General features: G+C 45.7%; 5 protein-coding genes across 7 annotated transcripts; 1 reads left to right on the top strand and 4 right to left on the bottom strand.

Annotated features, from left to right (window-relative positions):
* Positions 1-629: 629 nt before the first annotated feature.
* On the bottom strand, positions 630-2,936 carry LOC129601256 (catechol 1,2-dioxygenase-like). The gene is made up of 3 exons (XM_055500012.1): positions 2,541-2,936; positions 1,652-1,832; positions 630-989 (listed from the first exon to the last, which is right to left on the bottom strand). The coding sequence occupies exons 1-3, from the start codon at positions 2,871-2,873 to the stop codon at positions 832-834; spliced, it is 672 nt and encodes a 223-aa protein (XP_055355987.1). The 5' UTR covers positions 2,874-2,936; the 3' UTR covers positions 630-831.
* Positions 2,937-2,946: 10 nt separating this feature from the next.
* On the bottom strand, positions 2,947-8,476 carry LOC129601255 (ectonucleoside triphosphate diphosphohydrolase 5-like). Its single transcript, XM_055500011.1, has 5 exons — positions 7,825-8,476; positions 7,002-7,225; positions 6,222-6,455; positions 5,346-5,692; positions 2,947-4,426 (listed from the first exon to the last, which is right to left on the bottom strand). Exons 1-5 carry the CDS (start codon positions 8,063-8,065, stop codon positions 3,868-3,870), a joined length of 1,605 nt encoding a protein of 534 aa, XP_055355986.1. The 5' UTR covers positions 8,066-8,476; the 3' UTR covers positions 2,947-3,867.
* An 838-nt stretch (positions 8,477-9,314) lies between these two features.
* Positions 9,315-14,209, bottom strand: LOC129601258 (uncharacterized). 2 transcript variants are annotated; one of them, XM_055500016.1, is made up of 4 exons: positions 13,413-14,209; positions 12,078-12,359; positions 11,198-11,424; positions 9,315-10,356 (listed from the first exon to the last, which is right to left on the bottom strand). In XM_055500016.1, exon 4 carries the CDS (start codon positions 10,282-10,284, stop codon positions 9,697-9,699), a length of 588 nt encoding a protein of 195 aa, XP_055355991.1. In that variant the 5' UTR covers positions 10,285-10,356; positions 11,198-11,424; positions 12,078-12,359; positions 13,413-14,209; the 3' UTR covers positions 9,315-9,696. The 2 variants fall into 2 exon arrangements, with proteins under 2 accessions (XP_055355991.1, XP_055355990.1); XM_055500015.1 differs by lacking the exon at positions 12,078-12,359.
* On the top strand, positions 12,435-17,014 carry LOC129601257 (uncharacterized). Of its 2 annotated transcripts, none has more exons than XM_055500013.1 (3): positions 12,435-12,633; positions 14,746-15,651; positions 16,969-17,014. In XM_055500013.1, exons 1-2 carry the CDS (start codon positions 12,490-12,492, stop codon positions 15,580-15,582), a joined length of 981 nt encoding a protein of 326 aa, XP_055355988.1. In that variant the 5' UTR covers positions 12,435-12,489; the 3' UTR covers positions 15,583-15,651; positions 16,969-17,014. The 2 variants fall into 2 exon arrangements, with proteins under 2 accessions (XP_055355988.1, XP_055355989.1); XM_055500014.1 differs by lacking the exons at positions 12,435-12,633; positions 16,969-17,014 and adding exons at positions 14,390-14,707; positions 16,610-16,939 and having other exon boundaries at positions 14,777-15,651.
* Positions 17,015-17,739: 725 nt separating this feature from the next.
* Positions 17,740-21,990, bottom strand: LOC129601261 (uncharacterized). The gene is made up of 3 exons (XM_055500019.1): positions 21,365-21,990; positions 20,235-20,680; positions 17,740-18,935 (listed from the first exon to the last, which is right to left on the bottom strand). The coding sequence occupies exons 1-3, from the start codon at positions 21,819-21,821 to the stop codon at positions 17,958-17,960; spliced, it is 1,881 nt and encodes a 626-aa protein (XP_055355994.1). The 5' UTR covers positions 21,822-21,990; the 3' UTR covers positions 17,740-17,957.
* Positions 21,991-25,677: the final 3,687 nt, after the last annotated feature.

The following is a 25,677-nucleotide window of genomic DNA, read 5'->3' as shown; positions in this document are numbered from 1 at the left end:
TAATTTTCTGTAGCCAATAGATTTGTACACATCGCTGTGAGAACCACCTGAGTGCACATTATCCGGTTGCGAAGCATGCCTGACTTGGAGAAGGCTATTAATGTTAGCCCTCCTTCTAGCTTTTTATTCACATTCGCCCAACACCGAATTACCGTAAAACCCGATATTAACGCCCCCCCCCGAAATTAACGCCCCGTGCGGTTTTAAACGCCCCCTCCCGAAGCTCTCGAAATAATAGAAGCCCCCCCGAAATTATCGCCCCGGGGCGCCTAATAAATTGCGGCGCCCCGCTTTTTTAGAGCATTGTCGTTACAGTCTGAATGGTACATCTTAATTATTTAGGTGAATTCCATTTAAGCACACCCGTTAAACCATGATTTTCTAGCAAATGTCTTGGTTTCAAAATTATTCCTTTAATGTCCAAACACACAAATCTCGTTAAAACTTGAACATCATAAGCGCGATATTCCTTTGAAATATTAAACGCCCCCCCGCAATAAACGCCCCCTGCGGTTTTAAGCGCCCCCTCCCAAACCTCTCGAAAAAATAAAAGCCCAGGGCGTTAATATCGGGTTTTACGGTAAGTACCCGTACAATCATCGTTATTACAGTCCTTGGTCCGTACAGAATTACGGTACATATTGACTTTATCATAATATTATTGAATATTGAAAAAATACATTGATCGGCAGCGGCCAGGACACATATCTGTACACTTGCGCAGATTTACATTAACTAAAATTATCAAACTTTAAACACTGAAAAAACATCCAAAATCCGTAGAGATTTAAATGCAATACAGCGATCGGTCCAACAATCGTAGTCTCCGGGTTACGTTGAAATCAACCGGCGCATTCGCTGAGGACGATATGCCAGGAGCCGGCAACGGCCGGCCGTCCCGCCCCCAGGGATCTGCGTCACGTGGGTGACCATGCTGGAGTCACCGGAGTTGCACGCTTCGCAGCTGTCGTTGGGCGCCCGGTACTGATCTGTACAGCAAATATTTCGTCATTACTCAATCGGCATTTATCCTTAATCAGCAGAAATCGGTATCATGCAGCGTAGCCATAATCGAAAGATTATCCTTGTATTATCACCATAGCGTACATAATTAAATTTTATTTCCCGTGTATTTAAGGAAAATGGCCAGGCCCGGTACATAGCGTCGAAAATGGGATACATACATTAAAACTTTCGCTTGCGCGCACTCCGAAGCACTTTTTTGTAATACTTTATTTATGTCATTCTAAAGCTAAATGATTTGTATACATTGTTCTGAAAACCGTTTGCGCGCGCAACTTCCGGTTGCCGTCATAGACTTACTAAAATGGGTGACTCGTTCTTATAGTGACTTTAATACAGAACCAGGCTGCAGCATTTTTTAAACGTTAAAAAGGAATTAAGAAATCTTTAAGAAATTTTAAAAGGAATTAGGAAAGAAAAGGAATTAAGAAATCAACTTAAAAATTAAAAAATTCTAGATCAGCGGTTCGGTGTAAGCGATCCTTATATCAATGTCCGTGTACAGAATTTACAGAAATTCGAAGAGATCGGTTGATAATGAAACCGTTTAACACACTGATGATATTCGTATATACTTTTCAGTTCATTTCTGTAATTCATGCACATGATGTTTGCGATTTGAACGCACCTCCGACAAAGTACATCTGCGTGGTGATGGTCCGGCCCACCGGCTGACCGTTGGCGTCGATGGGCGTGATCTTCCAGTGGACATGCGCCGGCCGCCAGCCGCTGTCGTAGTAGCGTCCCGGCAGGATACTGGAGAAGGCGTAGTTGCCGCGCTCGTCCGTGGTGAAGCGCGACCGGCATGTCTGACCGCAATTATTCATTATTATTTCATTTTATCATTTATTTTGTATTCCTTTACACACTCATCATTCATTCATCCATCAAATTTTAGATGATTTTTTTTCACTACATAGTTGCTACTATTTGCGTTATAAATTTAATGGTTATCACTTAAATGCATTATTACTAATTTAAGCACGCTTCGCAGGGCGAATTAACTGTATGTAGACAGATGCCAGAAAATTATGCAACGAAAATACTGGAGAACTGAAATCAGACGATTGTACTCGTATAAGTCGCATTAATATTTGCTGTATGTGCATAATATTCCAGTACAGAAATCTAACAAAATAGTCAAAAGTAACTTTGTATATATAAAAAATAAAATGTGCGAACACTGCATATACGAGGAAAAAAAAAACAGAAAATAATATTTTCTACATATAACCATACAATAACCGAAAAAATTCCAAAAAACTAAAATGATTTATGCATACAAAAATGTTTAAATGCACAAAAATATTAGCAAACAGAAACATTATCGTGTAGATATCAACAAGAATTTGCGAATACTGCACAGAATAGTACAAAATAAACGAAAAAGAAATGCTATAAATTACTTTATAAGAAGCATGAAGCACGGCACATAAAAAATTTTACAAAATAATTACTGGTATATATAAAAACAGTTGTTCAAGAAATGTGGAAATGCGGATTTACAGTATACTCACAAAATCCGGGGATTCGGGCGCGATATTACTATAAGCCCCGTTGACATCCGCCGACCAGACGTCGAGGAGCGCCCGGATCGGGGATCCGCAGGGCTGGTCGGGCGTGACCTTCATGACGGTGCCGTTTAAATATAACCGCGTGCCGGGCAGGTTCTCACTGCACACCGTCGGCTGATTGCCACTGCCGCGGCCGAACGGCGAATTGGGCTTGTAGTAGGGACCCTCCATGTCCGTGCCGGTGGCCCGCATCAGCCGCGGCTCACACGGGAACGAGCCCGGCGCCGGGCGCTGCGCGGTCACCACGCCCAAAAATACCACCAATAAATACCGCATTTTCTGTTAATAAATTTCGTAAAAATTCCAAATGCATGAAAACCGGAATGTTCCGGAGGTTTAAAAAGCCGGTGAAAAAGCGCTGAAGCGGCTGATTAAATTGCGGTGTGTTGATCGAAGGGATCAGCGTACAAACAACGGCAAAATGTGCGCGTACACAAAACGCGGCGGTTTGTGCAAATATTACGTAAGACAAAGCGGCCGCCTCGAGAGAGGCGCTATTGTCGCGTGTGGCGCATCACTTCAATCTTCGTCCTGAGTATTTCCGCTCATCAACACATTCCTCAGCCAGCGACAGACGCCGGCACAATAAGAAAACACACGCTTTCAACGATGAGAAAGAAAAGCAAAAGCGTGCGATTTAAAAATGAAAAAAAGCTCCATAAATTAGAGACAGAAAAACGCGGAATAACTATCACATGAGATTTCAAAAATTGTAAACTAGCAAAATTTCCATCATCATAAAAACAGCCAAAAAAATTCAGGATCATTTTTAAAAAAAGCCGCGAAAATCAAGGAATCCGTCAGGAAAAATGCGATGTAAAAATTCCACGAAAATTCCGAAAAATCCGATAAAACATCCGGAAAAATTCGGATCATTGTAGAACATCCAGGAAAATTTGAACCGTCACCAAAAAAAGATGGAATCAGCCCGGAAAACGCAATGTAAAAAATCCAGAAAAATAAAAAAAATCCGGAAAATGCGATGCAAAAAATTCCAGGAAATCCAAAACATTCCGCCGAAAAATCCGATAAAAATTCCAGAAAAATTTGAATCGTCATAAAAAAGCAATGGAAAAAAAACGGACTCCGTCCGGAAAACGCGATGCCAAAAAAATCCACAAAAGAATCCGTAAAAGTCAATGCAAAAAAAAATCCCAAGCAAATCCCGGAAAATCCGATAAAAATTCCGAAAAATCCCAAAAAAATCCCCGGAATTCGATAAAAATCCCAAAAAAATCCAGAAAATTCCCAGCATCGTCGGGCGTCATCCTCACCGGCCCAGATCAATATTACTGGTGTTATGGAACGTGTTCAACATGTGGAACATGGCGCCCAACGCCCACGACGTCTCCACCCCGTCAATCTTCTTCCGCAGCACCACATCCTGGTCCACCCGCAGCCCGAGCCCCTCCAGCAGCAGTGCGCTGATATAGCACAGATCCATACACAGAAACGGCCGCCCCTCCCCCCGCCCCTCGCGGCACACCGCCTCCGCCGTGCTGCGGAAGACCCCGGCCGGCACCTGCCCCCCGGCGACGTGCGGGATGATGCGCGCCTCCACGGCGATGTCGTAGAAGTAGGAGAAGGCGTAGAAGGACTCGCGGGCCACTTCCGGCTGGTGGTGGATGGCGCGGGAGACGATGAGGGAGGCGCGGGCGGCGCAGGCGGCGAAGGGGTCGGCGGAGGGGGCGGCGTGGACGCGGTACTCGGTGGAGGCGTGCTCCCAGGGGACGGGGTGTGGGGAGAGGATGCAGGGGGAGGAGAGAACGTTGGAGACGGTCTGGACGGCCTCCAGGGGGGTCTCCAACGGGAATCCGAACATCTGCATCCTATATATGAATAATTCTGAAATTATAATTAATTCTGAAATTAATTTAAATTAAAATAATCATTCAATAAAATCACTACTTATTAAATTTAACAGGCTCATAAAAATCAACTCAACTGTAATTACTTATTTGATTACCAATCAAAATTAACAATTGATTTCAAATTAAAGAGCTCAAAGAAAAATTTAAAAATCAAATTTTTAAGTCGGATTATAAAACTAAATTTAAGTTGAATTATTTATTCGAAAAATCCAAAAAAAAGTTTAAATTTAATGGCTCAAATTAAAATTAAAAAATCAAATTAAAATTTAAAATGCAGAAACCCAATTACTCAAATCAATTTTAGAAATCCATTTTACTTTACCTAACTATTCAATAAAAGTTTCAAAAAAAGAATCCAAATTTAACGGTTCGAACAAAGGCCAAAATCCAATTAAATTTCAAAATTACATTTTTAATTTAAACTTAAAAATCAATTTTAATTTGATTATTTTATTTATTTGTACGTATAACCCAAAAATGATCTGAAGCTAACGCTTCGAATACAACCTGAAAAATCAAATTTAAATTACAAAACCCAAAATTTAAATTTAGCAATCGATTTTAACATAATTGTACCGTATATTCGACAAATTCATAAAATAATCCAAAATTAACGACTGAAGAAATCTTTAAAAAATCGAATTAAAGTTAAAGAACTAGCTTTAAATTTACAAATCAACGCCAGCTGAATTGTTTACTGGAAAACTTCAAAATTAACCCAAAGTTAAATCGAAATTCAAAGAATCAAATTTTAAATTTTGAAATTCTATATTAGATTTTAATTGTTAATCGCAATTGTAAGAAAACCGGGAATTTACACTTTGAAAACCTAAATCATAACGTAATTGATAGCATTTGTAGAAATACGGGAATTTACCTGGCGGACATGAGGCCGAAGCCGAGGTAGCTCCAGGAGTAGAGTTTGAGCCGTTCGCCGAAGATCTTGACGTGGTGGATGCGGTCGGGCGGGGCCTCGTCGATGGTCTGGTCGTAGAGCGGGACGAAGGTGATCTGCATGGAGCCGCCGCCCAGGTCCAGCGTGCCGAAGGTCTGCCGCTTCAGCTGCTCGCGGCGGAACAGCCGCTCCGTGTTCTGCTCGGCGTCGGGCTCGGCGACGGCCAGACACTCGTCCGGCGTGTCGTAGTGGTGGTGCAGGGTGTTCAGGAGGAAGTTGACGGTGATCCAGCTGTACAGGCCCTCGTCGATGCCCTCCATGATGCTGATCTGTCCACCACAAACGCCATGTTATTATTGACAAATTAATTTCCAACAGAAACACCAGCATCACTGAAACACTACAGATCTGTAATTGTTTTTTGCATTTATTTTTCCCTATTATTTAAATTAAATTTAAAAAGAAACAATAATATTTTTTCAGACAGCAACTATTTTTACAAGTATTTTCCGCTGTTTTTTTAAAATTAAATTACAAAAAAGATCGTTGGGAGAGTAACTTTTTGACATCATTTTTGCTTAATTTTTAAATTTAATTTAGAAAGAAATAAAAATATCATTTAGATAACAATTTTTTGCAGTCATTTTTTTCTATTATTTAAAATTAGTTTAGGCAGAAAATAAAAATCTCTGCTGATTTTTATTTTTAAGCAGAAATAAAAATCAGCAACTATTTTTCCTTATTGTTTAAAATTAATATAAAAAGAAATAAAAATATCGCTGAGACACTACACATGTTACAGATATTTTTTCCACCCGAAATCGATTTGCTTATTGTATGTATTTATTTGTGATTTACCGCGTCGTCATGGCTGAGGACGAAGGGGCTCTCGTTGTGCAGCCAGGCCTTGGCGTGGTCGAGGATGCGGTCCTGAACAAACGCCGGAAGCAGGCGTAATCCCGCCGTGGCCTTCAATTCCAGCGGCGTGCTCTTCCAGGCGTAGGGCGGCACGCAGTCCTTGGCGCGCGCCACCAACGGCGCCAGGTTGTGCACGACGGACGCCGGCTCCGCCGCGTAATACGACAGACCCGGCTGCAACCAACAAACACACCTGACCGACCGATCACGGAAAAACAGCGAGAAAAACCACATGAAAACTAAGCCATTAAATAATAAAAATTCCCAATAGCAAATCCAGTTTAAACAATTTAACTTCCCACCGGCAATATAATTACAAACAGAAGAAACTGAAAAACACATAACTACAAACAACAACCAAAATTTGAAATCATTTGAAAAAAATTCAAGCAAGAACTCCGCCAACAACAGATAAATTATACATAAAAAAATGCAACTCAATCTAACAAAATAAAATTAACCACAATTAAACAAGTGATTTAAAATTGCTTAAAAATCCCCTCCAAAGCGGGCAAAAAACTACAGCTGAAAAATGGAAGAAAAAATTAAAAAGGGATTTTAAATTGCCGAAAAATTCCTTCCCAACCGGGCGAAAAAGTAGAGCTGAAAAATGGAAAATAAAATTAGAAACGATAAAAAAAATGATTTTAAACTGCAGAAAAATTTCCTCCCAACCGGGCAACAAAATACAGGTGAAAAATGGAAAAAGAGCGACGTTACCTTGACGTGTTTGCCGCACTCGCTGATGAGGCGCATGAAGGGCGGCCGCGCCGCCTTGACGAAGTGGAAGGCGGACAGGCGCGTCCCGGTGGAGCCGGCGTCGATGATGATGCCGTACAGCGAGCCGGTGTAGTTGCGCGAGCGCAGCTGCGGCAGCTCACCCGACACGCGCTCCTCCACGGCGTACCCGCGCTTAAACGCCGACCGGCTCGAGTAGTGGCCCGCTAACAAATTAGACAACAACTGCATATCCCAAGTGAAAATTCTTACAAAAATTAACGTTTAAAACCTGCCAAAAAAATTGAAAAAAAGGAATTCCGAAAAAATGTCACATACAATTTGAATTTGCCAATAATCAATCAAAACTTTATGTTCAAAATTAAAATTCAACTCAAATCAAAACTGCAAAATTATAACAACGAAAACATCTGCAAACAGTAGTATAAACACTAAAAAAATAAGTATTTAATTTAAACCAAATAGGCAGAAGTTCAAATTCAACCAGCCAGAGATTATGGCAAAAATTACAGTAACAGAAAACATTGCAGTCAAATTCAGGTAAATGAATTTAATTCATGCACAATTTTGCTAGAAAAAACTAAACAGAAAAATTCATAGAAAATGTACGGAAGAATCGAGTAAGAAAAATCCGAGTTTAAATAAACTGGAAATAAAATCACTGAAACAATATAAATAAAATAACTAAATTAAAAACTGAAATAAATGTCAAAGAATTTGAAATTAATAAAAGAGCTTCTTACATTCTATCTGTACAAATAGCCATCAAAACAGCGCTGATAAAAAGACACTGGCCAACATTCACCTGCAAGAAAGGACGGGCCCGCGGTCTCGGCGTACTCGGAGAAGGGAAAGTGCGAGTGGACGTCCTGACTCCAGAAGGGAGTGTTGCGCGGCGAACTGTCCGTGTCGTTGGGCTCACTGCTTACCCGCCACAACACCCACTGCCCCGCCAACAAATGCACCACCGACACGACGAAGACGGCGCGCACCAGGCCGTGCAGGCGGCCCCGGGAGGGAGGGGACGCCGCGGCCATTTGAGGCATGGCGGGCGACCCAAGGGATCAACAGCACACACGATCAATCTTCCACAATTCAACAGGCCCGGCGGGGAACCAGCCACCCACCGCAGACTGCCATCGGACGGATTGTAGAACCAAGTGCCACGGTTGATAAAAAGTGCTGAGGGAGCGGTTTACTCAAGTGTGAGGGTGGCCAGGAAAAACAGGATGCGATACGTGTCCTGTGTCTGGGTTCCTCGACACCGTGCAAACGAATAATGAGATGAGGAAAGGCAGTGGCGCCCAGATCAGGACAGATCATAACCTGACAGAGAAGAATGAAGCGGTGACATTATGGAAATAAAACACAAAAGTGGCTGTACAGTGTACACGCAACTCGCAGCATTACTCGAGGAGACAGAAAAATTTTTGTAAATCAACCATGCCCATGCGATCCACTTTCACTCCCATGCAAATGCAATCAATTCCGCCGTGCAGCGTCAATTCAACTGCACGCTAAGAAAACGTGCGGTAACCTTCCCCCGCGGGCGGTAACCGACAGCGAATAGTGCGCCTTAGATCGACCGCCAGCAGATGTGAGTCTCATTAAATACCTTGCGAATTCTTTTTTTACCGTTTGTCATACTAGTACCAGTGTATATTCAGAAGATTTAAGAGCCCTTAGAAGATTCAGAAGATTCAGAAGATTCAGAGCTTCAGATTCAGAAGATTCAGATTCAGAAGATTCAGAAGATTCAGATTCCCTTTATTCAGAAGATTCAGAGCCCTTCTAATTACCCCGCTAGTACTATTATGTATTATATTTTGGCACAGCTTCATTCCCCAATTACTCGTACATACATGAACAGGAATCTCAATGTACGAGTAGAATTTGGGTATATGGAGAAAAATTGTTTAAATTTCGCAGCCATAATGTTTAAATTTCGCAGCCATAACCATACGGATGACTGGAGTCGTCGCTAATAATATAAATCGGACTGAATATAATCGTCCCTAATCATAAACATTAGTGAGTCGGCGAAGTCCGCCTGGGCAGGCGACCGGGCGCCGTTTAATCGAGGGAGCAGACAGAAATTCGTTAGACACAAGCTCTGTCTAACTCTGTACTCTTGATTAAAAGCGGTGCCCGTTTTACGGTTTACGGCGGACTTCGCCGACTCACTATACTAGTAGACCGACTGACCATTTCCGGTCTTTCCATCAGCGCCAAAAGTAAGTCAAATGGCAATTTAACTAGCAGTACAGTTTAATCAGAATATTAACAACACGGTAATTAACACGATACGGACAGACAAAACATGGTACCCGTACAGGTAAAGGCAAGCAAGCAATTTACAGCATAGTATACATGCATTTCGCTAAAAAACCATCCACGGGATCGAGGTACCGAGTATAGAAGTATAGATCATTTTGCATAGTCAGTTGTATGCAGTGATGCCTTCGATTACACAACGCAATCATGCATTCGTGATTAATTATTAATGACCTGTGCAGCTGTGCGTAATTAACTACTGCTGCGGCTGCGCGAAGTGGACGAATGCTTTTTGGGTAAACCAGTGGCGGTGGCGGAGATGCGTGCGCAGACAGCAATACACCCACGCCGATGTGCGGTCTCCTCGCTCTTGCTGATAGTCAGGGTGTTGGCGCATAGGGGATCAGCGGCGCCGGGCGCCGACACGTACGTTAAAGGTGACGGAGCCGGTGAACAAGCCCGGGACTTGATAGCCGAGCAGATCGGGATAGGGCGCCGCCACGTAGTAGTAGTAATACTTCCCAGTGAAGTGCGACGCGGGCGGCGTCCAGCTGCAGTCGACACGGCCGCTGCACGTCATGGAGACGCCCCATCGCGGTGTGGATACGTCGCGCATGGGCTCCGCGAAGACATCCTGAGCGCGCAGCTGCAGCTGCAGGTGAAACTGGCGCAAGACGCAAAGGTCACCGCCGCCATGACAGAGCAGGAAACACGCCACCGTGTCGGCAGCGTCGCGGCTGACGTTGTGGATCACGAGGAAGCTGGTGTTGGCCGTGGAGAACTGTTGGTAGAACTGGCCGTTGGGGGAATCGGGAGCGTTAACAGCGTGGAGGGTGGCGTTGTGGTAGCGCCAGACGATGCGCTGCGCCACTGCTGCCGTTGCGGCGTCGCAGAAAAACCCCGTGAAGCCCCCCACGAGGACTCGGCTGACGGCATCGGGCGCTAGCTGAACTCTCGGCCCGGCGTCCGCGGCGTCTTCCAGAACATGCATCCAGGTTGACGATGTTGTCCGTCATGCGGGCTTCGGCCAGATCCACGTCCATGCCTAGACGCAGACGTTGTACTGCAAAGCAAACCGTGACGTAGCTTCGTACATGATGATACGATGCACGTTAAAAGCAGATGCTGTGGTCTAACTCGGATACAGCGAACTAGCGATATGATGCGCATTGGCTGTGTTCCTGTTGCAACCTGTATAATATATTGGTTCACTTTGGAATCTTTTGAACCGGGGACGGACTGATAAGCCAGTCAGCGGATACACTGCAGAAACCCAAAAAACGGAAAAATTCGCCGGTCGGTATGCAGTTCAAAAATTTAATAAGTACCGTCAAACCAACAAAGTAATCGTGTACACGCACACGGAGCGCACTCAATGCGCATAAATCGCAAGTGCACCTGCCACCTGGTTTGCAGTTGCACAGAGGAGCGATTATATAAGAGAAGAGACCCGGAAGAGCCAAATTCGCTTGCGCGGCATTTCCAGATACTTTTTTTGCATTGTTTTACGACATTCTTTGACCACACCCAACGATTTCTATAAACGCTGGCGTGAAAGCCGTTTGTACGCGTAACATAGGAAAGGAGGAGTTAAAGCCAAAAGGTTAATCAGCATTCTAAAAGTTCGACGAAATGTCACACCCCCGGTTGTCCGGGTGCGAGAAGGCACTCGACAACAAACTGCCATAAATCAATGCAGAAACGTGTTTTTGAATATTTTTTAAAACAAAAAAGTGAATCTGAGTATTTTCTCGTTCATGGACACGAATTTGGTGCAACCGCCACGAACCAGGTGACTTCCCTTAATCGTTTTGCGTGATATGCGTATAAATAGAGTATCTACCTTTTTGTAGTTCTGCATTGTACTCGTATTTCGGTGGGTGAAGGGTAATGTCCGAACTTACCAGGGTTCTGACCGCCGAACGGACAGCCGTTGACGCCGTACCCCGATACACGGATCAATATTCGCAGTAAGATAATATTGCTGTAGCGCATGCTGCACATTATCGTCCCGCGGGAGGCGCTCCCCGGGACACGCAGAGTCGTTCTCCTACCAAGACAGCCAGCCGGCGTTGTGTTCGGCGGGGACGTGGATATGATGGTCACTTCTGCCGACACTGGATGGTATTATCTATGGCAGTATGACTGCGTTAGAATGCCAAATTTCGTATAAAGGAGGTACTTGCTTTATTTATTGCAAGTTACAGGTGAACGGGAAAGCCAACACTGATACTTCAATCAATGGACTGCATGCAAGAAAACCTAAAGCACTGCAATCATTTTCAGCATGATGCTGGGCGCTGAAGCCTAGCATTATGCTGGACCCAAGAAAAAGCAAGAAAAGCCCATGAAAAGTTGCGGAAACCAAAACTAAAGCATTGTAATCGTTTTCAGCACAGGGTTGCGGTTGCGCAGGTGCAGTATAAATTGAACTCTGTAATGTGAATCGAACTGAACAGTGGCAAAATGTACGGTGGAAAAAATGAACGGTGGACTAAATGAAGGGACACGCCATAAATGCTAACTTGGAACCGCGCTTCAGCAAAGGCAATAACTATTGGAAGATGTCCAGCACGTCGACAACTACACGGAACAGTACAGTGTATATGCTGTATATACCATATGCTGTATATACAGTACAGATACATTCTTATTTTTATGCTTGAAAATGCATGAGCCAGACTTTTGAAATGAGAACTGTTCACTTCGGCCTTCTGGTAAGTTTGTTTTTCCAGGAAATTCTAATACGTACATGCTGACCAAAATATGAAATCGTAAACTTACAGTGACCCAAATATGGAACTACTGTAAGCATGTCAGGTTTTTTTCGAATTAACCCATGGCTGTGCAACGGAATGGATGCCAGTTAAAGCCAATCACGCGCAATTGCCGGCTTTTTGGCAGGCCTCCTCCACCGTAGGGAGATGTTTGCTGATTTCGAAGTGCCATCGGCAGAACATCAGATACTGCAGGCATTTAACAGACTGGCCTCGCTTCGGTTGCTGTGCAACTGGTTGATTTAACGGTAACCGTCGTATGCCGAGCAGTTTTGCCGGTATAAAAGCCCTGGGGAAAGGAACGATGAATTAGATAGGGTATTTCTAGTTTCCTAGCAGGCCATTTATTTGTAAACGCCGGCCTATAAAAAATCCATCGTTCGTCTAATGGAAAGGAGTGATGTATTAGCAGGCAGCTCATGTTGCCGCCGGATGGTTTTGACACGAGCTCCCACTTCATCCATACCGTTAGCGGCGACAGGCCGACACCGACGGGATGGGGTGTCTGTTTATCTGGAGACTGGAGATACGACTGCCGGCTCGCGAAGGCGCCTGCGCGAACGGTACGTGCGCTGAACTTTCGCAGCTAAGGTATCCATAGGGCGCCCGCGACGGCGACACCGTCACCGCGGCCACGCACAGTTCCCGATCGAAGTCTTTTGCGCAGCCATGCTGACCATCAACACAAGTTATGCAAAGAGCGTTCCGAAAGTAACCTTCCCTCTTTGCCTCTTAGCCCATAGAAATCATGTAAAAATAATATAGTTTCGCTGCCCAAGCCATTTTCTAATCTGTCCAGGGAAATAGAGATTAGATTCAAAATAAGCGGTCATGCGAAAATAAGTACAGCACCTGTAGGCATTAATGTGTATGGATGAGGTGGTTTTATTTCAAAATACGGGTACATCACATATCAAAAGTAGTTAGTCACAAATTCACAACAACAGAATCTCTTTCGATTAATGGTAAGTACCATAAGTGTGTAAATCGAAGGCGCTTTACTTATTTGCATTTTGTATTCTTAGGTGTTAAACTTAGTGTTAGGTATTTTTACGTGGGCTCCTTAATCACGGGCGTGTCTACCCATATGGTGCTTATCGATATTCGGTGCTGCATTCACACCGAGAGAAACAGAATACAGTAAAACCTCGGTATTACGTACACTCTTAGGCACGTACAAGTACACCCTCTGAATTGAATACAGTTAAGGTCGTACCAAAATTACTGTACAAGCGGTAAAATGCCCCTGAATTCCGTACACCTCTTAGTTACGTACGAATTTTTCTGTACGGAGGGTGTACGTGAAAGCGAATTTTTACTGTAAAGCAAATTATGCACTTACGTTAGGGCCGCGTACGTACTAACAATCATCATCCCGTGTAAGTGCATGCATGACAAAGGATGCAATCGCTGGAAACCGATCCCTTCTGCGCCATACGTTGATCGCTGTCACGCACTCGCGGCGTCAGATACCGATGTACGTAGAGATGCGACACAGCCGAATGCGCAGCTATGAAAGAAGTCTCCTCCGGAAGGTCTCCGGTAGTCAAGGCCGGAGCGCGGTCCGAGGGATGGAGAGTGCACAATTCGGCTGCATCTACTGTGTACTAACATCTCCGGTACAGTCTTCAGTTTCCACAGCAACTCACTGCAATCATTGTAGTAAGTTGAGCTTCTTGCTGAGGAAAGCGGTATGGCGCCACCAGGAAACTCCCGTTGTAACTTGTACTTCCCAATAAAGCTGTGTTCGTAAACGCCTACCGGCGTTGCAGTCGACGTGCCCGCTGCACGTCATGGAGAACTTGAGGACACGTTGCGCAGGGTCCCGAGGAAGATTTCGTGGAAGCGCAGCTGTGGCTGCAGCTAGTAGTTAACGCCGCCATGGTCTTTTGCTCGTCCACATGACTCGTGTAGCTGATGCCGCGCGTTCAAACGCAATACAAAACACAAGCAATGCATATAACACCCGTTGGCTATCGGGCGGGAAATACTATGCAAAACCGTCCGTTCGGTACAGTCTCTAATATGATACGGCATCCGGCTAACACGACAAATTCCGTCAGCGATGTTTTGATGTTTTTTTAATATGTACACTGTACATGTTCTGCTAATACTGTCTGCGCCTGTACTACTGTTGTATTATCCTGCATTGATATAAACACGGAAATGACAGATGGAAAAGTGAAAACAAAATTTAATCAGATTAATCATATTTTAATGAGTAAAACATACTCGTACTATATATGTAATTATGTAGGGCAGTGTCGTACGGGGAGCAAATCTGCTCCTGAATTCATGAGTTGCCAGGCAGCCGCAGTACAACGACGCCATGGGCTGCCGTGGGACAGTGTTGGTGCTTGAATCGGTTGCATTTTCCGTACAGCTGCAGCATGAAGCACCCTATGCGCATTATGGTAATACCAAGCCTGAATTCAGTCGAATCCTGGTGGCATAAAAATATCTAAGAGTTTTGTTGTGGAGTTCTTCAGTGGCACGGAACTTCGTGCAATTTGATGCACCCATTACGTAGGGAGATGATGGACGGCACGCTTCGCAGAATCCTTTTAGCGGGAATGTTGGCAACTGTGATAAGTCGTGTGGCGCGAGGCGACAGTGCTGGACAGCCGCTGACAACACGTAAGTTTTTTTTGTCGTGACCTTTGACGGACATACAGTGTCACGCGAAGCCCAGTCTTGACGTTGCAGTGCAGCGTGCCGCGTTGGCGGTGCAGCAGGCCGAAGCCAACATGACCGACAACGTCGTCATCCTGCCCTCCTTCAAGGACGCAGCTGCCGGCGCGCCCCCTCCGGTCAATATCGTTCGTGTCCCGTTGGGAGCCACGGCGACCTTCTCTTGCGATACCGCATCCGGGCAGTCGATCATCTGGCGCTTCCACAACGACACCATCCGTGGCGACGTTGCAAAACATTCTCCGAAAGGTCACTACTACCGGCTGACGTCCAACCGCAACACCTCCCGCTTCCTCATCCACAATATGACCCGCGACGCCGCCGGGACGGTAGAGTGTCTCCTGCCCTGCCATGACGACGCTGACCTTTGCGTGCTCCGCCAGTTCGAGCTGCAGCTGCAACAGCGGGCTCAAGAAGTCTTCACTGAGCCAATGCGCAACGTGTCTACGCCATTGTGGAGCTTCTCCATGACGTGCACCGGGCGCGTCGACTGCAGCCAGGCGGGCTACGCAGAGCATTTTATCTGGAAGTTCGACGAGCGCTTCTTGGTGGCGCCATATCGCTATCTGCAGACCATCGCCGGAAATTCGCACGTTGACGGTCTGCGGTCCTTCAGCATCAGTCACCCCGTTTCGGAAGACGGAGCTGCCGATCCCGTCTGCAGCAGCACGCTGACCATCGCCATGGCCGAGGTGGTCAGCAACTGGTCGGCGCGGGTAGACTGCTGGCTCCGCACCGATGTTCGCCGCCACGAATGGTTCGTCCAGTCGGCGTACGTCCATTTCACGCCGTTCGCTGCACTGGACGATACCGATTTATAGATGTACAGAGAGCAGTAGCACCTATTCCCTCTGTTGTTTACCGTCATCCCGCATACGCTGACGTTGCTGGTAAGTAATGCATGGTGATGGCCGTTACCTCTGTAGCTGCTGCGTCCGGTAGTACTAGTTACTGCTACTTGTAGCGGTGCTGGTTGTGGTAGTGGTACCTTGTCATAGAACTGGTACAGGAAGTGGTAGCAATTACGATACTGGCACGGGAAATAGTGTTATCGGAAATCATTACGATGTCGCTTACTTGTCAACAAATATGCGATATCGCAATGATTTCCGGTATCACTATTACCGTCCCGGCTGCTGGCGCGGGTATCGTAATTTTCTTCGGTTGCGAAATACAAGCTGCAGCCGGCACACCAAAGGGCGCTGTGGAAGTTACGGAATTAACAATTAAGTTTGTTTTTTGTTCCACCTGATGTACGGACGGCTGTTGTACCGGGTGGCTGAGAAAATGTCGGTCTGGTTTACCACAGGCTCCACAGGTCCATTGCTTGGCTGACATCATGGCAATTTCATTCAAAAGATCAACGTTTATAGCATTCAAAAGAACTAAAACAAAATCGTAAAAAAGTTCGAATTTTTTTTTATAAATTAGTTTTTAAAAAATGGGTGGATTCGAAAGATGAGATTAGTGCATGTGAGACGATGGTGTACAAACACGACAGTTACGCGAGCTGGTCGTGATTATTTTAAGAATCTTTCACTAGCAAATAGCGCAAAAAATCTTTCATGTGCACTAGCAATGTACTGACTCATGGTAAGATACCTATTGTACGCTTAAATTCAGTCATTTTGCTGTGATAGAAATTAAATACCAACGTGGCGTCGGGTATAATTCTATTATAAATCATCAGCGTACACTAGTACGTATCAAAAATTAACAAAGTAGCGGTCAAAACTTATGAAACGTTTCCCATATTGCGCTGTTTTGCTGTTATGTACAAGAAAACCGTTCATGAAATGATGACAGCTATTTCAGAAAGTATTTAATAAAAATTTTGCTTTCGCTTAGTTAATCAACGGTTAAGCGATGTCCTAATTATTCCCTGCAACGCTACTACCTGAGTACCGGCTTCAGCATCGTAATCGCTACCACGACCATTTATTTACCAGTACCATGGCATGGCACCGCTAACGGCACCACCATCAGTAACGGTACCATTCTCGCTACCACCGACAATAACAGCACCAGCGCCAGTAACATTAACTAGTACGCACTACCCTTGATGCGTCTTCTCTTCCGGTTGCGATTTTTTGTATGATTATTCTTAACAAATCATATTTTCATCATCATTTTTATGTCTTTGAACTTGATGGCAATGTTTAATTAGTTGTGCATCCATTTTACCGCCTGCTTATATGTACTCGTAGATTTTCCGTCGGTTGCCCTACTGTCCCATTCTGTTCGTTGAAGCAAATAAAAATGTCTGAAGAATACTACAATGTATTGTTAATCAAACTCCTTTCGATAATTTGGATTATTAAGCGTGTCCTAAGCATGGACACAAAGTTTCAGAAGTGGGTATAGGGTAATATTAGAAGGACTACCCGAGTAGGTAAATCATTTCATGAGGCATTCAGAGCGGCTAGAATGGGGGTTGTTTTAATTCACTTTCGACTTTATGGGAATGTGCCTTTTGCAGCAAAGTTTCAAGAAGATCGTGTAATAATCAGACTTTTGGTACACAACAATGCATTTAAACTTTCCACCTACTTTAATTAAAGTAGCTGGAAAGTTTAATACGCCATATCTCGACAACCGGATGTTGCGCGCAAAAACGGTTTTCAGAATGATGTATATAAATCATTTAGCTTTAGAATAACATAAAATATTACCAAAAAAGTGATTCGGAGTGCGCGCAAGCGAAAGTTTTAGTGTACATATGTGTACGATTTTGGACGCTATGTACCGGACCATTGTCCTTAGGGCGCTTACAAAGAACATGGTAGCGCGATGCATATTATGCGGTGTATACTGTACCATTATAAGTAGTGACCTTTTCGCTTCCACGTGGGAACACCACTTAGGCGCTTTAACGCACACAGAACGTTTTGTTCAACTTGTAAAATATCCTCGTAGTACAGGTATCTAGATGGTGGCATTACTGGCATACCGAGAAAGTTGACAAAATATGTCTTGGAACCGGTTCGTAGAATGATCTGTATTCCTCAAAAGAAATACTTAAGTATTTTGAAGCACAAAACAAAAGCCCGTGCATGCAGCCAGCACTTATGTTTGCCCGTGCACACGGCATCGACCTTATTATACCGTATCGTCGACTATCGCGATATACCTACAGAGTAGATTTTCATAAAATTTAATGTAAAAAAAAATTATATGATGAAACCATGCAACTACTTCACGTTTTTATAATAAAATTCATAGCCAAATAAGGCTGCATATTGTTGTGTTGGGAACTGGAGCCGGTTCTTGCTGTTTTCTGGTTTTGGTCTGCAAACCCTGGTTTAACAATGGGGACATTCTTTTTGGGCGCCCCAGCTGCAGGGACGGGCACAGGCAGCGTCTCAGTCTGTAATGTTGAGTGATAGAGTTTCCTGTAATCGTGAAAATGGGAAGGCAATTCGCCTTCCGTGAGCCTGTGAGTCACTTCGCCACCCGTTTCGCCGATGGAAAACACGTAGTCCTTGAAATTGTCGGTAGTCTGTGGGAGCCGCACGCAACCCGCACCGATCACTGTACGGCCACGAAGGTCGGGCGCTCGAATGTCGGTTTCGTTCACATCTCTCAGCACATGGCATAACTGCGGGTAGACGCTGCAGTCAACAGGAGATCCATCGCAAAGCAGCCAACCCACGGGAATATCCACCCCATAAAACATTTGCACCGATCCAGTAGGGATATTACTCGCGGCCGTATCATTCAACGGTTCCGCCAATACACTTATTCGACTGGTCAGGTGCGCCGTTGACCTGGACAGACGAACTTGTGCAGTGGTAACCGTGGCAGAGTTTTGCAGCCGGGCAATGTTGATGCGCATCAATTTCATCGGTTTCACAACAAATCGCTCTCCGGCCCAGACGCTCTTTCCCGCGGCTTCCCTCACGATGGCAACAAACTGCTCGTTGTCGTTGGCACTGTCATACGCGTTTGAGTCCGCCGAGGCCGTTTGCATCGCTGCCTGAACATTGAAGGGTCCATAACCACCGCTGACATTTCCGCCAACGCTGGAACTGCTGTTCTGGCTTTTACTCAGCTCATTCCTTATTTTCACTTTCTTTTGGTCATCGGCTTTTGTGTAGAGCTCGTTCAGCTTGCTCGTCACTCGGTCGGGCCGGTTGTTCTCATCACGCCAAAAAACCGAATTCCATGTTCTCTCCTAAAAAAAGCTGCCGTGCATATAGAAGGCTTGAATTTTAATTTGTATTAATATTGTCAGATATGTGTAAATTAGAAATCTTTATTGATTAGCAACCGACGTGCCCTCACAGGCGTGTATTATGGAATTTCTCCACTACGAACCAAAATGCTGTTAAAATATGCAAAAGTGAAGGTTCAGCCTATCAGCCACGCAATGGCGAATTTAAAGAGACGAGTGTGCCGCCCCTCTCGGGATTTTTTCAAATATGAGTACTTCGAAACAATAAAGGGGGAAGTATTGCTTAGAAATGTTCAACAATTTTTGGTTAAATTTCTGACGATTTTTTGCATTGAAGCCGACTGTTTTATGGTACTTTAGTAACTGAATATAGTATTCGTGCGTGAATTAGGCATAGAGTCGTCGTACTCTACGAAGCACACATATGCTGCTACAGTGCTACGTAGTAAGTACATTTACTCAGTTGTTAGTAAACCATGCTCCAAGAAGTGCACTAGAAAAACTTGGTGTTAATTTATTATTTTTATACAATTTTTAGCGATCCCCTCTGTGAAAACGTGCGTCGGCTTCGCGCGAAAATCACTTTCCGTTTAAACTCCGTACATGGTACAACGTTGCTTCCTGCCCTTTACTTGGCGTTGCAAGAAGTTACAAATTAGTGATACTATTTTAATGGGATTTCCAGCAGTTTTTTCGGGGGAAACGCTCGCCGGCTTCGCGAAAACAATTGGCATTTGATACAATTTTTAACCCGGCATCTTGTACTGCATACAAAATTAACAGTGCTCAGTAGTTTGAAAGATTTAGATGCTTTTTCTCCCAATTGTGCTGCTTACTCGATAGCTCCCATATGAAACGGCGTTGGCATCGACAGCTTTCATTCCAATTTCTATGACCATTGAATCCTTTTAATGGTTCCTGGCTCCTACATATTTTTTAAAGCAGGCTGTTTTGGAACCAGAATGAATGCAAAAACGTTTTTCTTAATACTGACGCTGGGCTACTGAAATGCCATAAGCCATTTAAAATAGTAAACGCCCCTCCCCCTTCCCCGCATTCCCCGCAATTAAAAACATCACTTTGCGACCAAAGTTTAGTGAGGGTTTCTTACGAGTAGGTTCGCGAGCCTGAGAATGTGGAAAGGCGTCCGACCGTTGGTCACCCAACACCGTGCGCTTATATTATGTCATCGCTTAAGGTCATCTTTTGTAAACGCTGACCCGTCGGATACCTTAGCATGCAGACCCTTGATGCTAAAGTATCGGACCGGTCTTCGACCACCGCGTTACTCTTTATCACCTGAAACGATTCTGATGACTGCTGTGTCATTTGCAGCATGTCTTGTAGAATTTGGGCGATCGGGAGCGATTCTTGTTCAGTGAACGTGTCGTCCATCACCTCTGTCGCCATAACATTCGTGGCAATCTCCAATATCATTTGGTTGACATCGTTGGCCGTTAGATACACTACATCCATATTTGGAATTTGTTGTCTCAGCTGGCTATACAATCTTCCCTCCTGTATGTGCTCCGCCTGGACTTTTACTGTTCGCCGTGCACTGCGAGCAATATTGAGGCTGTAGGAAACCTTTAAGTCGTACAGAAATAACTGTGGCGTTTCCTTGATTTCCTGCACTATTTGATCACAGGTTTCACTGCTGGTGCAGCTGAATCGAAACGTAAAAGTTGGTGGCTGCGGAGAGTAGGGCATCCACTGATTAATAACCTCATAATTCGGGCTGAGATCTAGAACAATCCAAGACCTAACATAAAACTGCTGTGCGTAGAAGAGAACCAAACAACTGAACAGAAAAAGATCTATTTTTACAGTAGGTGTTGTGACCTGTCGGGACACAAATCAACACACTCATACCTCCAGAAACCTGTAGCTTCCTGGAGATGCGAGTGTCACAACGCTCCTAGTAAATACCGATACGGAAGACTGCTACTAACGCATGCGTAGCACATAAGATAGGTGCCGCTACAAAGTGCAATTGTAGCTCGCTCGCACGAATTTCTTCGACAACGTCTGTCTGTAGAGATACAGCGTGGTAACGCGGTTTCTGTTTTGGGTACGGTGGAGAAAGCGGAAATGTTTGATGAGCTGTTGTTTTTGTAACTGTTTATTTAACACGTGTTTAAGTGGTGGTTTGAAATAAAAGTATTATTATTGTAACTACAGTACAAAGTAAAAGCAATACATAATTATACTAATAGACGGCAATAGCATTAAAGGTCAGCTGCACTGTCAACTACTGTGGTGACTTGCGTACATTTTCTAATGCTACCTGCGAATACGGAATGACGTAATCTGGATGTCATTTGACCTTTTCTGTGCCCTTCGCATACGTGACACGTGCAAGTATGGGAACCCATTTGGATGCAACTGCTATTTCTGTTAATCTATGCAGTGCCGCACCCACCGCTTACCCAGGGTGCCAATGCGAAGTTCTTCGATCGGCAGCACGCCAACGCTTGCTCTGGGCACCGCTTGCTTCAGTCGTCGCCTGACGGCGTCCCAAACCAATTCCTCAAGAGCTGCATCCCACATTAGCACTTCAAAGCTGAATTCCGCCCTCTTTTTTCTCGAACTCACGTAACTCGTAGCGCTGGCCAGATTGATGATTAATGCTGGTTGAAAAAAATATTCCGGCGAAGCGGTTGAGTCCGCGTTGGTCGTCTTATTGTAAACGCTTATTCGAAGTCCTCGATAGGTTACCCATAAAATGAGGTGTAGATTTACCCCCGCGTCGTTCCAGCCGGTGCTGGCCTCATTTGCGCGGGCAGTTACCTGGGAGCTTGAACCAGCTGACTGGAAACTGTCGGCCTCATGAAATAATACAAGGAAAATGAACCCCGCGATTGCAGTGCTTAGAATCATGTCCATGACGAAAATTGTTACTTGGTGTACTGCCAGAATTCTTCGTCTGTCTTCCGATAAATGGTATGCTAATACTTAAACTCAGTTTCAAAGCAACAAGTCTAATACAATTACAAAGTACTGGCACTGGCCAAAAAAATGGAAACTGTTAGCGATAAAAGGAGCATTCACAGTGCAGACTGCAGAGTGGGAGAATGAGACGCGTCTTCGAGTGGAAATTTATGCCGCTTATCTTCGGCTGCTATCTGCGACTATCTCGTTTATTCAAGCAAGATAATATCCGTTTAGCGCTAATGGCAGATTCAGTACAGATACAAATCATAAAACGAACGCGATATTTGCCTTTCCACCGGAACCGGTTTTGTGGCCACAAGGCCCATAACCGGTTGCCTAAATGAAAGAGCCAAGACAGACATCGCCCGCTGAATTAGAAGAGATTTCTGACAGAAGATATCCTAATTTATAGACGCAGTGTTTTGTAGATAATTTCCCACATTTTTTCTCCAATTAAATCAGAGTTTTCTGCTTTTGACGTCTGGTCGCATATATATCGCAAAGTTTACATTTTCTAACGAGAGCACAGAACAGGCCGTTTTCGTATCACTTCAAATTGTAAGGGGAAAGAATAATTAGCATAATTTCAATTTGAACTTCCCAAAATATCCGTAAACTCCCGGGTCGAAGTTGTGAATGAAGAGGTGGCTGTCGTTGAGGGCGGTTGCCTGTCCGTAATAGTGAACTTTGGTGGAGTGCGGCACTATGTCGCCGTGGACGGTGGCGTTATGGTGGCGCTAGACCGGATAGGTTATTGATGTTGGCAGTCATGCGGACTTCGGCCCGATGCGTCGTCCTTGCTGCGTGCCAACGCCGCACTGCAATTCTAAGAACATGAGTAGCGCAACAACCACCGGGCGAAGGATCACGGCAGGGCTCAGCAGCTGGGTTCGGACCGCTAAAAGGGCATCCGTTCACGGCGCATCGCGATATACTGACCAGCGTCCAGCGCGCAGTGAAAGCGCGCTGTCCAATATTGCCCTGCGCGATAAATAGATTGTGTTCGCCACACACCAACGATAGACGGTCCGGTGTACGATACGATGCAACACCGTATTTTAATTTTGTCTTTCTTCTGATTTACTCCGTTTGTTAATTGAAAACCATTCGAACTTATTCTGATACCTCAAAAGTTTCGTGATTTGGCATTTGTAGCCGTTCCAATCGATGCAATCGCCACCAAGAGCGGTTGCTATTTCGCAAGGCTTAACGGTAAGCTTGACGATAGCTATCCTTTCTATCGTCAATCGCACGCTTCGGGTTTCGCTGCTTGCAGCGGCCCGGTCCTTCAGGTATCCAGCTCGTCCCAGGACTAATCAGGTTAGTCGCTCTCCGTTTGGCCGGTTTTCACGATGACTAACGACAGAGTCCCCTGCCCGTATTGCAAGCAACTGTATTGCAAAGGAGGAGGCCTAACCAGACACAAGAAAAAGTGTCCGCTACGGCCAGCTGACTCCGTGCCTTCTACTGCTCCTCCTGACACCGCTGACAATTCTGCAGGAGCGGCGCCAACGCCACCACCGACGGAAAGTTTCAAACCGTCGAAGGAGCGGGTGATGCGTCGCATTCCACACGGAGCACGTACCACGGCAAGGGATTCGCTCAGGACGGCGCTACAGCAGGTCGCCATTAAAAACGATGTCTTCTTAGGACAAACTGTTCTCCTTCGCCCCTGCCGCTCTCCGTGCCCCGCCGAAAGCCAAAACAGACCGGACAGAATCCTTGGCGACATTTGTGAAGAGAAACGTGGGTAGCTTCGATAACGGAACTCAACTACCCCCGACACCGCCCCCGCCTGCCCCCAAGAAAAGATCTGATGAGGAAGATCTTGTACGCCAAGTCGGGCAGAAAATCGACGACGGCAGCATTTCTGGAGCTATGCGGCTGATTCTTTCAACTGACGCCGTCGTAGCCCCCTCTCCCGATGTGCTACAGGAACTACGGGAGAAGCACCCAGAATGCCCACCGCCCCCGAACACGGCTCAGCCCGCCCCGCCTGTAGACGCAGCGCCACCTATAACAGCAGCTGAAGTGTTCTCCGCGGTTCACACTTTCCCTCGTGGTTCAGCAGCTGGTCCGGATGGCCTGCGTCCGCAGCATCTCCTGGACATGGTTGGCCACAAGTACAATGAACATTGCAGCCCTCTTTGTGAAGCGCTCGCCGCTGTGTTAAATTTAGCCGTCAATGGAAGTATCCCAGCCGAAGTCAGGCCTTTATTTTTCGGTGGTAAATTACTCGCTTCAGAAAGAAAGATGGCGGCCTCCGTCCGATAGCGGTAGGACTAACTCTGCGCCGCCTGGTAGCCAAGATCATATGCTATCGAGTGGCTGACCGCATTACTCCAGTTTTATCTCCACAGCAGCTTGGGTTTAACGTGCGGGGCGGTGCCGAGGCTATTGTGCATGCCACCAGAGTCTTTGTAGAATCTTCTTCACTGGAGCCGACGGCGGTCTTAAAGATTGATTTTAAAAACGCCTTTAACACAGTCTCCAGAGAAGCTATTCTCGCCGCCGCGGAACGCCACTTACCTGAATACAGCGCGTTTTTCCGATCCGCATACGGTGACCACTCATCACTATTCATCGAACAGCTGATAATGTCATCCGAGTCCGGAGTGCAGCAGGGAGATCCTCTGGGCCCGCTACTGTTCTGCCTTGCACTCCAGCCAGTCGTGGACTGCTTAAACGTTGACCTGAACGCATGGTTCTTAGATGACGGTACCATGGGCGGTAAGCCTGCGGCTGTAGCTAATGCCTTTGACCAGATTATAACAAGAGCCCGGGCGATCGGACTAGTGGTAAACGAAGGAAAGTGTGAGCTTTACGTTTCTGGTGGAACGGAAGAAACACGGAGTGAAGTGGTCGCAGAATTCCGACTGAAGTACCCAAAATTGCGCATCCTATTAAACGCCGATTTTATGCTGTTAGGAGCACCGGTTCTCGACGAAGCCATTGGCCCAGCAGTGGTTGAGAAATGCTCCACCCTAAAGACAGCATGCGAGCGTTTGGGCCTTTTACCACGTCATCACGCCCTATTTCTCCTGAAGAACTGCCTAGGAGCACCAAAAATTGTTTATATGCTCCGTTGCTGCAACGCCTGGAGACAACCGCAACAACTGTACCAACTGGATGAAGTTATGCGCAGCTGTTTTCAATCTCTCTGCAATGTGCGCACTAACCACGATGACTACCCGTGCTGGCGGCAGGCGACACTACCGGTGAGCAGAGGTGGCATTGGCAAACGTCGAGCGGAAGAATTAGCACTCCCAGCCTTTTTGGCATCGATTCACTCCGCGTCCGATTTAGTGTCAAAGCTGCTTCCTGATCACCCATCCGTGGACGCTTCTGCCCCCATGGAATTGTGGAAAGCCAGCGCACGCCTTACCGATCTCCCCGAGTCCAACTTTCGGAAATCGCAACGGACCTGGGACCTACCGCTGTGCAACGCGTTATTATCCACACTTCTTGATGTTTTCCGCCATGACGAAGTAAACAAAGCCCGACTCCTGGCTCAGTCTACACCTGAAGCAGGCTTATGGCTAAATGCCCTGCCCTCGGCACACATCGGTAATCTCCTCGATGATGACACCGTAAAGATATCTGTCGGACTGAGATTGGGCGCAACAATTTGTGAACCCCACATCTGTGCTAAATGCAACAACCCGGTCGACGTGTACGGTCACCACGGGTTGTACTGCTCCTTTTCTGCTGGGAGGCATGCACGTCACGGCGGCTTAAACAATATCGTTTGTAGAGCGCTAGTGTCAGCCGGCATCCCTGCAAAAGTGGAACCTCGGGGAACGTCCCA

This window comes from Paramacrobiotus metropolitanus, unplaced genomic scaffold, assembly GCF_019649055.1.
Source record: "Paramacrobiotus metropolitanus isolate TYO unplaced genomic scaffold, Prichtersi_v1.0 Parri_scaffold0000224, whole genome shotgun sequence".
Lineage (NCBI taxonomy): Eukaryota > Metazoa > Tardigrada > Eutardigrada > Parachela > Macrobiotidae > Paramacrobiotus > Paramacrobiotus metropolitanus.
This window is presented reverse-complemented; position numbering and strand designations above follow the sequence as displayed.